The sequence below is a fragment of the Bombus pascuorum genome, chromosome 17, assembly GCF_905332965.1.
Source record: "Bombus pascuorum chromosome 17, iyBomPasc1.1, whole genome shotgun sequence".
Taxonomy (NCBI): domain Eukaryota; kingdom Metazoa; phylum Arthropoda; class Insecta; order Hymenoptera; family Apidae; genus Bombus; species Bombus pascuorum.
In genome coordinates this window covers 1,342,987-1,353,907 of record NC_083504.1, presented here as the reverse complement: position 1 = coordinate 1,353,907, position 10,921 = coordinate 1,342,987, and the positions used below count along the sequence as shown (strand labels likewise).

At 24.0% G+C, this 10,921-nt stretch overlaps 2 protein-coding genes across 9 annotated transcripts; both read left to right on the top strand.

Annotated features, from left to right (window-relative positions):
• Positions 1-128: 128 nt before the first annotated feature.
• Positions 129-2,589, top strand: LOC132915491 (sphingolipid delta(4)-desaturase DES1). The gene is made up of 6 exons (XM_060975343.1): positions 129-445; positions 710-886; positions 1,286-1,425; positions 1,531-1,744; positions 1,809-2,020; positions 2,121-2,589. Exons 1-6 carry the CDS (start codon positions 244-246, stop codon positions 2,259-2,261), a joined length of 1,086 nt encoding a protein of 361 aa, XP_060831326.1. The 5' UTR covers positions 129-243; the 3' UTR covers positions 2,262-2,589.
• A 501-nt stretch (positions 2,590-3,090) lies between these two features.
• Positions 3,091-10,164, top strand: LOC132915487 (palmitoyltransferase ZDHHC2). 8 transcript variants are annotated; one of them, XM_060975327.1, is made up of 11 exons: positions 3,099-3,761; positions 3,907-3,933; positions 4,023-4,117; positions 4,199-4,319; positions 4,387-4,610; positions 4,818-4,947; positions 5,033-5,159; positions 6,394-6,480; positions 7,567-7,697; positions 9,197-9,256; positions 9,873-10,164. In XM_060975327.1, exons 1-10 carry the CDS (start codon positions 3,614-3,616, stop codon positions 9,214-9,216), a joined length of 1,110 nt encoding a protein of 369 aa, XP_060831310.1. In that variant the 5' UTR covers positions 3,099-3,613; the 3' UTR covers positions 9,217-9,256; positions 9,873-10,164. The 8 variants fall into 8 exon arrangements, with proteins under 8 accessions (XP_060831308.1, XP_060831314.1, XP_060831313.1 ...); XM_060975330.1 differs by lacking the exon at positions 6,394-6,480 and having other exon boundaries at positions 3,097-3,761; XM_060975329.1 differs by lacking the exon at positions 7,567-7,697 and having other exon boundaries at positions 3,098-3,761.
• Positions 10,165-10,921: the final 757 nt, after the last annotated feature.

Here is a 10,921-nt window from a genome sequence, read left to right as displayed (position 1 = left end):
ACAATGAACAATCATTTATATTAAAGTATATGTTTTGTTGAGCGTTGAAAAATGTATTCTCTAATCTTATTATATGATGCCTCGTTATTGTAGGTTATTGTGATAACTGTAAAAATTTGTATACTCCATTGAATATAAATTTTTACTTTACTTGCATGTTTGGTTTTCTTACATTGATAGATTGCGCTGTAATCAGTACTTAAATGATTAACTCAGTCGATTGTCGATAACGCCGGGTATGAAATGTCCGTATGTTTTGTATATATCTTAAAGCATACATTTAACATTTGTCGTATGTTGATTGATTGCAAATTACTAAATATTCAGTTAATAAAAATAGTTGAAAATTTTTTAAATGTAAAGATGGGTCAACACGTTTCGAGAACTGATTTTGAGTGGGTTTACACAGAAGAACCTCATGCATCACGACGTAAAATAATCTTAGGTATGAATGCAATATATTATAAACGGTAAAAATTATATCAACTTTTTTAATTTACTTTTGAAATGTTTGATTTGTTAATGTTTAACGAAATATAATAAATAAAATTAACAAATACCGAATGATATTAACGTTCTAAAATACAATTAATACGTAGCTATATTTTCATGCACAGTGAATTAAATTTTATATATTGATAATTTTTTACAATTCATATTGGATATTTTTATTTATGAGATTTTTTGAAATGTTTTTCTTGATTTTCAGAAAAATATCCACAAATAAAAAAATTATTTGGATATGACCCAAAATTTAAATGGGTGGTAACAGGGATGGTCTTAATTCAGTTTATCTCTATATATTTTGTAAAAAATTTAAGTTATCCAATGTTGTTCCTTATAGCATATTGTTTTGGAGGTGTAATTAATCATTCTCTTATGTTAGGTAGGTAGAAAATGTTTTTAATTAGTTTGTGTAAAATATTTAACATCTCTTGAAATATTGTGATTATTGCCAAGTTTATATGAAACAAAAAGATTATACTTATACACATATTATAGTAAAAAAAAAAAAGAAATTTTCTTATATATAAAAGCACTCATTAAAGCTTTTATGACTGTAATTCAAGAGAATTATTTTTTAAGAGAAATGACTCATTAATTCTTATCTAATAGATCTATTATATTGCTATGATATAACTAAATCATTCAATTTCATTATTTTTGCTTAAACATATATGTATATAACTTTTTTATTCAATATTAAATTTAATTATTATTTAATATTAAATATAAAATTTAATTATTAATAAATAATTTAAGTGTCTCATCAATTTATTTGTAGCAATACATGAAATAGCACATAATCTTGCTTTTGGACATGCTAGACCCAGAGCTAATAGATTATTTGGATATTTCGCTAATTTACCTATAGGTATACCAGTATCAGTCAGCTTTAAAAAATATCATCTTATACACCACCGTGTAAGTAAAAATAAAATATATTTTATAAATATAAATATAAACAGGATAAAACAGTATTATAAATATTATAGATATGTGTAATACATATTAATAAATAAATTGCAGTATCAAGGTGATGAAAAATTAGATACAGATTTACCAACACTACTAGAAGCAAAATTATTTTGCACAACATTTGGAAAATTCTGTTGGTTATGTCTACAGCCATTTTTTTATGCATTTAGACCTCTTGTTGTTTATCCAATGGCACCTACATTAATGGAATATATAAATTTAGTAATACAACTTACTTTTGATAGTTTGATATGGTATTTTTTTGGTAAGAGTTTGGTAATAATAATAATATTACATTAGTATAGTATTACATAAATATTATATAATAGGTGGAAAAGCCTTGCTCTATTTACTTTCTGGATCAGCAATGGCAATGGGATTACACCCCGTTGCTGGACATTTTATATCAGAACATTATATGTATAGAAAGGGTTTTGAAACTTATAGTTATTATGGCCCACTAAATTGGATTACATTTAATGTTGGATACCATAACGAACATCATGATTTTCCTGCTGTTCCTGGTTCGAGATTACCAGAAGTGAGTGCAATCCATTTTAACAAAAAAAAGCATTTACATTATTGGGTATCTATTCTTATGAAAAGTATGTGTTATAAAAATATTTTACTTTTTTTTCTAGGTAAAACGAATTGCTTCTGAGTTTTACGATAACTTACCACAACATAACTCTTGGGTTTCTGTTTTATATGATTTCATTATGGATCCTGATATAGGTCCATATGCAAGAATGAAGCGAAAACATAAAGGACTTACTTCATAAAAAATTAAAAATTATTTAATATTTTAATAAGTAATATTGTAATTAGCATCTGAAGCTTAATATTGCACAAAGTAACAAGAATCCTTTCTAATTTATTGTGTTATATACATATATTCAGTATTAATAAAAAGCATACTCATTCTATGCTATTAGCAATCCATTTTAAAGAGGCAATAAAGTTTTTTGCCTTTTTAGCATTTTTGAAATATTTATGAAATTATATAATTATGTAAGTAAAAGATGCTAAATTGTGAACGATTTTCTATTTCTCAATGTCTGTAAATAACTATAATAAAGTTGTAATAAAGAATACCAAATGTGTGATAAATGATTAAGAATATTACATATATTTTTTTAGACAAATGTCTATATAAATAGAATTTCGTAATTTTGTAATCTAGCCATAATGAAATAAATTCTTTGTTGTAGACAATAATGCTTTAATTATATAAAATGTAATATAAAATGTAAATAAATATATATATTGAAGTATTATTTTCATATAGTAAATTTATGTTCAAATAATTATAAATAAATAATTTATAATTATTGTGTGAAGCCGTTTAATTAATTATACTTTGACATATAATTATAATCATATTTTAATCAATTTTTGAATTCCTTACAGTTACTCACCAATATGGGATTTTTAAATTGTACGCAATTTCCAATTTACCAACTTATATATCTTAAGATTCCTGTTTAGTATTAATGGTAGTTCATATCTACTTTTCTATCGCAAATTATATTCTCATATAATTAATATATTTCTTATATATTGATTATGCACATATGATTGTTGAACTTGAAAATTGGTAATTTTAGGAAACTTAATTTTACTGACCTTTATGTACAATAATGACAAAAAATAAAAGTATGGTATCAATCGTATCATGTAATTAAATTTTGTTGAAAAACAATCGTCGACATTTACTGGCCACTTTTTCGAAACGCCATAGCTTGATGAAAAACAGTGAAATTATATTTTGTATATCTTTAAATATAATTGTAAAGTATACATTTATTAACTAAAACCTAAAACAAACATTCCCTCCTATATCTGTTTTATCTAAGGATGTTATGGAATAGACAACAAAAGTAAAATATCATTTCAGTTCGAAAAAATAATTCTTATTTTGTATAATTTAATACATATTGGTATACGTAATGTCGATGACAGAAGATAAATAATAAAAACAAAATAATATTTGACTATTTATCGTAATATGATTCCTTGTAATAAAGAAACTGTCGGCCTCGTATGTACACTTTGTGTGCAAAGTGTCTGCAATGGTGCATCGGTTTGATAATGGTAAAAATAATGTTTACCTGAATGATATAATTGTGCACACATGTATATCTATAATACAGTGAATAGAATGGGAAAGCAAAACGGATCTTGTTGGTGGTTTGTGAAAGCCGCAAAATGGATACCAGTTATTTTTATTTTGACGATTGTCTTATGGTCGTATTATGCTTATGTGGTGCAGTTATGTTTTTGTAAGTGTTTTCATAGATTTTTTCTTCTTAATAGCAAACATTTTGTAACAAAAATAAAATTTCGTTATTATTTTCAATCTGTAATATACGTAAAAACTTTTTATGTATATCATGTATACTAATTTTGTCTCTTTTTCCATTTTAGATACTGTAGATAATTATGTTCAAAAAGGTTTGTACAATTACTAATAGAATATTGTTAATAAAAATATACTTCTATTAAAAATTTACTGACTTTATTGTCTTTTTCTTTTCCAACAGCTTTTTATTTGTTTTTTTACCACATCCTGTTTCTATTATTTTTATGGTCTTATTGGCAAACTATATTTACAGATCTAATAGAAATACCATACAAGGTAAAATTTGATCTATACAACAATTACAATATAAAAGTAACATATGTATATAAAATATTAATAAAATGATGTTTTGTGCAGTTTAAAATACCAGATGCAGAAATGGAAAAATTTCATCAAGCTGGAACGGAAGAAGCACAGAGGCAAATCTTAGAGAGATTTGCTCAAGGTCTTCCAGTTACAAATCGCACTATAAAAGGAGGTATAATGTTTACTTTTTGATATTTGTATATTAAGGAAATGTATTGTATGTAAAATATATATTTTAGTCATACGTTTCTGTGAGAAATGTCAATTAATTAAGCCAGATCGAGCACACCATTGTAGTGTATGTAGCACATGTGTTTTAAAAATGGATCATCATTGTCCATGGGTGAACAATTGTGTAGGTTTCCACAATTATAAATTTTTCATGTTGTTCCTGGCATATGCCCTTCTTTATTGCATATTTATTACTGCTACATCTTTACAATATCTTATACTTTTTTGGAAAGTAAGTATATAATTTTTTTAGATATTTCTGCTAAATTACCTGTTTTAATAAATTATAAAAATTATAGAGATATAATTTAATTAAATTTTTTTAATGTCTTAATGTTTTATTATTTCTTTTTTAATCTTTAAATATAATTGAAATGTATATAAATAACTTCGTACATTGTTTTTTAATCTTATAATAATGCAAATATTTTCTTCATAGGGGGAATTGGATGGAATGGGTAGATTCCATCTATTGTTCTTATTCTTTGTCGCATTGATGTTTGCAGTTAGTTTAACTTCCCTTTTCTTTTATCATTGCTACCTTGTTTTACACAATAGATCTACATTAGGTAATTAAAAGCATGTTATACAAAAATTATTTAATATTTTATAAAATACTTGTAATATGCACTAAATGTTATGAATTATTTGTAGAGGCATTTACACCACCTATGTTCCGCACAGGGAAGGATAAGGATGGTTTTAGTCTTGGAAAATACAATAACTTCCAAGAAGTTTTTGGTGATAATCGTAAACTATGGTTCCTTCCTATTTTTACTAGGTAAGTTTAACAAGTATTTGGCAATTCACATTTTAATATAATATTCCTATCATAATAATATAATAAATATAAGTTTATCATAAGACTATGAACCATTTGCACAATATACAGACGTGATGAATTTAGTACACTTGTTGTATTTATGTAGTAATTACAATTTATACTTATGAATCATGTAAAAGAGCATGTGTATCCTAATATACATACATAAATGTATATATATTATAATACTGCAAATTGATAAATGTTATCGTCTCATATGTATATTTCAGGAAATATAATTCTTTCTATCATTAAATATAATGATAGTATATAGTACTTAGATATACAGATGTTTTTACCTATAGCACTATCTGTTGTACTGTATGCTTTTTTGTTAAGTGGTAGTATAGTTTCACGGAAAAGTTATTATATTCTAGATAAAAGTGAAGAAAATGGTAAAAATATAAATAACATATGGGGTTTTTCATAATGTCCCATGGAACAAGTCACAGTGTTAAAACAGTAGAAGATAGAAGAAAATTTTATTAGGCAAAATTGAAAGGTTTTGAATGATATGTTATGTGATGCATGTGTCTTTTCCAAAAGTAATAATGTTCCAAAAATTTCAATATCACCTTTATTACCTTTACATTACCTTACATTTTTTTATACACCATTCAATGCATTTTTTTAATTCTCTACAGAAAGGTATTAACCTTTTTAGATTAAAAAATCATTAGTTTAAAAGATATTTTAACTTTAATCTTGTAAAATTTATCGTATAGAAGATAAGGAAAATATTAACAAAAGAGTACTATGTTGTCTTTCCTTGTCTTTCATACAATGAGTTGAAATCTTTGAAATGCCACTACTTCCGGAAAAGATATATGCACAACGTGATACATCTCTTGAAACCATTTAATTTTTCTAATAAAAATTTTTTCTATCTTCTGGCGTTTTAATGCTATGACTTGTCCTGTAAGACAGTTGTGTAAGACACCTTGTATAATATAGAATATATAAACTGCCTTAAAAATCAAATTATGTAAATTAATTTTGTACTGCATTCAACATTAAATATCAAAGAAAAGTCAAGAATAATTTTAATTTTTATTCATAATACATATTACATTTTAATAATACATATCATTTATTTTCTCAATAATTCTATATTAATTTATGTTTGTCATAAGTACATAAATACAATAGTAATTGCCGTTAAAACGCGATGGATACGTTGAATGTGTTTTAGTCTCGGAAATGGTGTCGCCTATCCAGTACGTGCGCAACATCAAGGCACATCCAATACTTATGACTCCATGGGCAGTACCCGAAACAGGTCAGCATTATAGAAATTTACAGTGCCAATATGATGATAGTTATATAAAACCTTACTATGGAACTCCTTAATATTGTTGATTAAAAGGCAGTTAATATTAAAATAAATAATATATATTGTTATACATTTGAAAAATGTTTAAATACTTTATAGGAGAAGAAGTGGGAAACATTTTCTTCATATCTTTTTGATAAACTTATGCACTTACTTTTTTACGGAACCATTTTCTTTCAGTTATTATTTATTTTATACAGAGTTCCAGAGTAACAAAGTTACATATATATATTTGCTTCACGAATGCATGCAAGTACTTATCTTATTTATGCTTTTATTCAATTCTATTTTAAAGGCCAATATTGTATTTAAAAACTTTATTGAATGATTATTAACATCGAGAGTAACATAAAATTGATAAAATTACAATTTTGATGTTATAGCTATATGTATCTAATGCTCTTATTAACTGTTGATTGATAAGGTGCGTGTTCTGTTATTTGTTGAAATGTGTTCTGCAATAACGAATTTTAGTCAACACAATATTAATTTTCTATGTTGAAAAATGCCATCTTTACAATTTTCGCGAATAATACTACATTTATACTACAATGATAAAGTATATTAAATTTATTTATATATTTATAATAAGACTAAGGTTTTATTTTATATATAATCTGCAGACAATTATTGTGATGGATTGTAAAACAGGTGTTATTTTTATTTTTATGCAAAAATGTATATTTTTCGTAGATGCATTATATTGTGTGTTAATAGAGATTATCAGTATAATTATTTTACTATCATAAAAGATATTGTGCATCTGGTTCTTGCAAATTGATATTTATTTGATTCTTAGAAGTGGCGTAACTATATTTAACATTATTTTTTTTTATAGTTTTTATTTATGAATAATAAATCACAAATAAACGCGAAGAAAAGTAAAAAATATATTGAAAATATTAGAAGCTATATAAAATTCTAAAATCAAAACATTGCATAATTTTTACATGTTTATCAAAAATAAGTAGATACGCTACCTCTAAAAATAGATGGGATTACATGAAGTAGAAGGTAGGGTGTGGGTTACAGTTTTGGCGATGGGGTAAACTTTCCTGAACGGCTGTGCAATGAAGACACACATACTCTGTTGGGACATACTACCCAACAGTGGGGTGATGAGACTGAACTTGACTCTCCACCTCCCTATGGGTCACAATCAGGTATTGTGTAGTCTGGAATCCCTATTTTGAGGCAGCGCATTAATTTATGTGCATTATCCAAGTATATGATACTTTTAGTACAAAACTCATATTAGCCACAAGGGTTCTGCAATCATCTAAGTAATAGTACGTGCTAATGTCAGCTCACATCTTTAATCTTTTTTTTTATCACAAATAAGTTACTATCATTGCCTCATAGAAGGAAAGATATAACATTTATTCTGAAATATTTTACATATAAAATATAAGGATTAATTCTAGATTATTAATTCTAGATTAATTCTAAATTATCGTATTACTATCTTTTTATTTTTATCAATAAAAATAAAATAAGCAGTACTATAAAGATAAATTGGCTTAAGAAATTATAAAAATTATGGAAACTTACAGTTTAACTCTTCTTCTCTTACCAAAATCAAACTATTATAGTATCAACTAATAAAGAGTTTATTATGAGCTCATATTTTATGTAAGTACGTTATATATTGTGTAATTTTTTCTAAAGGAAATTTAGATAATAATTTAATTTAATAGTCAATATGATTACATACTTAAAAAATAAGAAAGTGTGTAGTAAATATGTAATATATACATTTTTTATAATAAGTAATGTAAACATAATAAGTAAAACAGAGAGGTATGCCTAAAAAATTATATGAAGGTATGAATTATATATTAATTTTATGTTATTACATTCGTTATTTACGAATTTATTAATTTGTAAATTAATTTGTAAATTTGTAAAAGATTAAGGATATGTGTAAAATACTATTTATGAGATAAATATGTAGATAAATTTTATTGTCCATTATTGATTTAAAAATGCTGTAATAAAAAAAGATAAATAAATTGATAAAGTTGAAACATTTAACGTATTTATACATAAAAGACTTTATATTTAATTAACTTTCTTCTTATATATAATTAATTTTAATTTAATACAATCTATCATTTTTGTTCCATTAAAGTTGGTTACTGTGCATGAACGTAGAATTATATCTGTAGACATGCATGTCATAATATATAACTTTAGGATATATATATATATATATATATATATATATAATACTATATATTATTGTATAATATGTGTATATATAACACTATATTAATATATAATATAAATATATTATAATATTAAAAAAGTATATATATATATTAATATATTGCATAAAAGTTCACTTTTGTCATTTTGTAATTGTACTATGTATTTTCATAGTAAGCTATACTAACACTGCTTGCTTATTATAACTCCTTCTTATTGAGTACTTAGAAGAGATGTACATCACGTTAACATATATAAAGTTTGTTTACTATCTTGAAAAATACAGTTACATTTTCTTGCTCTATTTAAAATATAACACACTTATTTTTATTAATACTATAGAAATCCTCTTTAATTGATTCATATTATTAGAATTTACATAGTTATGCAAATGTATCTCCATATCAATGTGCGCGTATTTAATATAATAATTAGATTGAGTTTTTGACTACAGGCCTACCATTGATCAAATGACATTGCTAGAAGAAGCTACACTTTTGGCACTTGGCACTGGGTAATATTAAATTGTTTGGTTCAAAGTGTATTCATTTTTTAAAATATTGTAATTGATAAATATTGTTTTTTAACGTAACATATATATGTTTGAAAATATATTGTTTGACATATGAAACTACATGTTCATTGTAACTATTATTTTTGTGAATAATAATTTCTGGAAACATTTTTTAATTATCTTAATATGTGTATTTTATGATGTGAAATATATTTGTAACGTAATATGTCATAAATAACACGGAAAGTTAGCTTTTTATATAATAAAATTTATTGTAAAATATGTTGAGCAGAGAATTTATATATATATATATACATATATATTTACTTCATTTTAAATTCATCTATGGTAAAATTGAGTTTTGTATTATTGCATGTTTTTTGTTTACAAACACTAACATTTAATGTTTTTTTTTTAAGTGTAATTTGAATCATTAACTTGTACAGTAATTTTTATATATAATTGTGTCACAGCTTTTTTTATATTTGATATTGTACTTTTAGTAAACTCTTTTAATATAATTGCTAATATAAATTTATTTGCATAACAAATATTTTTAGTCAATCTGTATATGTGATAAGTAAATTTATTAAATATTCTTTAAAATATTTTACAGCTCTGCTATGATAACTCGTGCAACAGATGCCAATCAACCATTGGTGGACGCAACTGAAGTTCTTTGAAGCAGCATTTAAAATTTGTTACTCATCTCTTTATTATTAACAAATATTTCTTGTTGATACAATCTAATTTTAAAGTCTTTATATAAATCCTTTGCACTTGCTATCTTTTTTAATTAGTCCTTTTGTTAAATGCGATTCTATTGATCTTAGTAAAGCCTTCTTAATCTTAAGTCTGAAGTTAAATATTTTTCAGTAAATTTTTTTCTCTGTAGATATTTTTTTCTACTCTGTAGATAGTATATTTTATATACTATTTGTTATTTTGCTAATTTGATAATTTTCTTACGGTATCTTGATATACAAATGCAAAGGATTAATACCTAGATTATATTTATTATTATAAATTAGATCATTTATAGTTCTGTATACATTAACACATATTATAAAAATTATTGACGGAAATTAGAACATAAAATCTGCAGAAAATTTTTAAGATTTTAGGTATGTATAAGTAACATTCTCATTACTTACAGATATTATTGCATATAGCAATATATGTAATTCTGATCATAATTTATAATGTTTTATAGATATTAAGTTTCTGTTAATAATTGATGCCATTGAAATGTGAAGAATATAAAAATGATTCGGTGATACATATAAAAATATTTATAACTAAACAAAAGAAATGTTGCCATTGAATTTAATGATTTTATAAAGAAATTATGAATTAAAGTTACTATAAGGTAATAAATCTGTTATCATTTTCAAATTAAAAATATTTAATAATGATTAAAATGAAATATCAAAATGAATTTTATTTATATTGTACAAAATATGTTTTAATTATATTTGATGTAAATTCTATAACATTCTCTATTTATATTTGTTAGAGATAGTTATGTTACATAACTAAAAAACTAATACAATTACATACTTTAAAAATATTATTTCACATTAAAAAGAATAAAAACAATGTTAAAGATATTTCTTCGTTTTCTCATATTCGAAAATATTTCATTATAATAATGATTTTTTCATG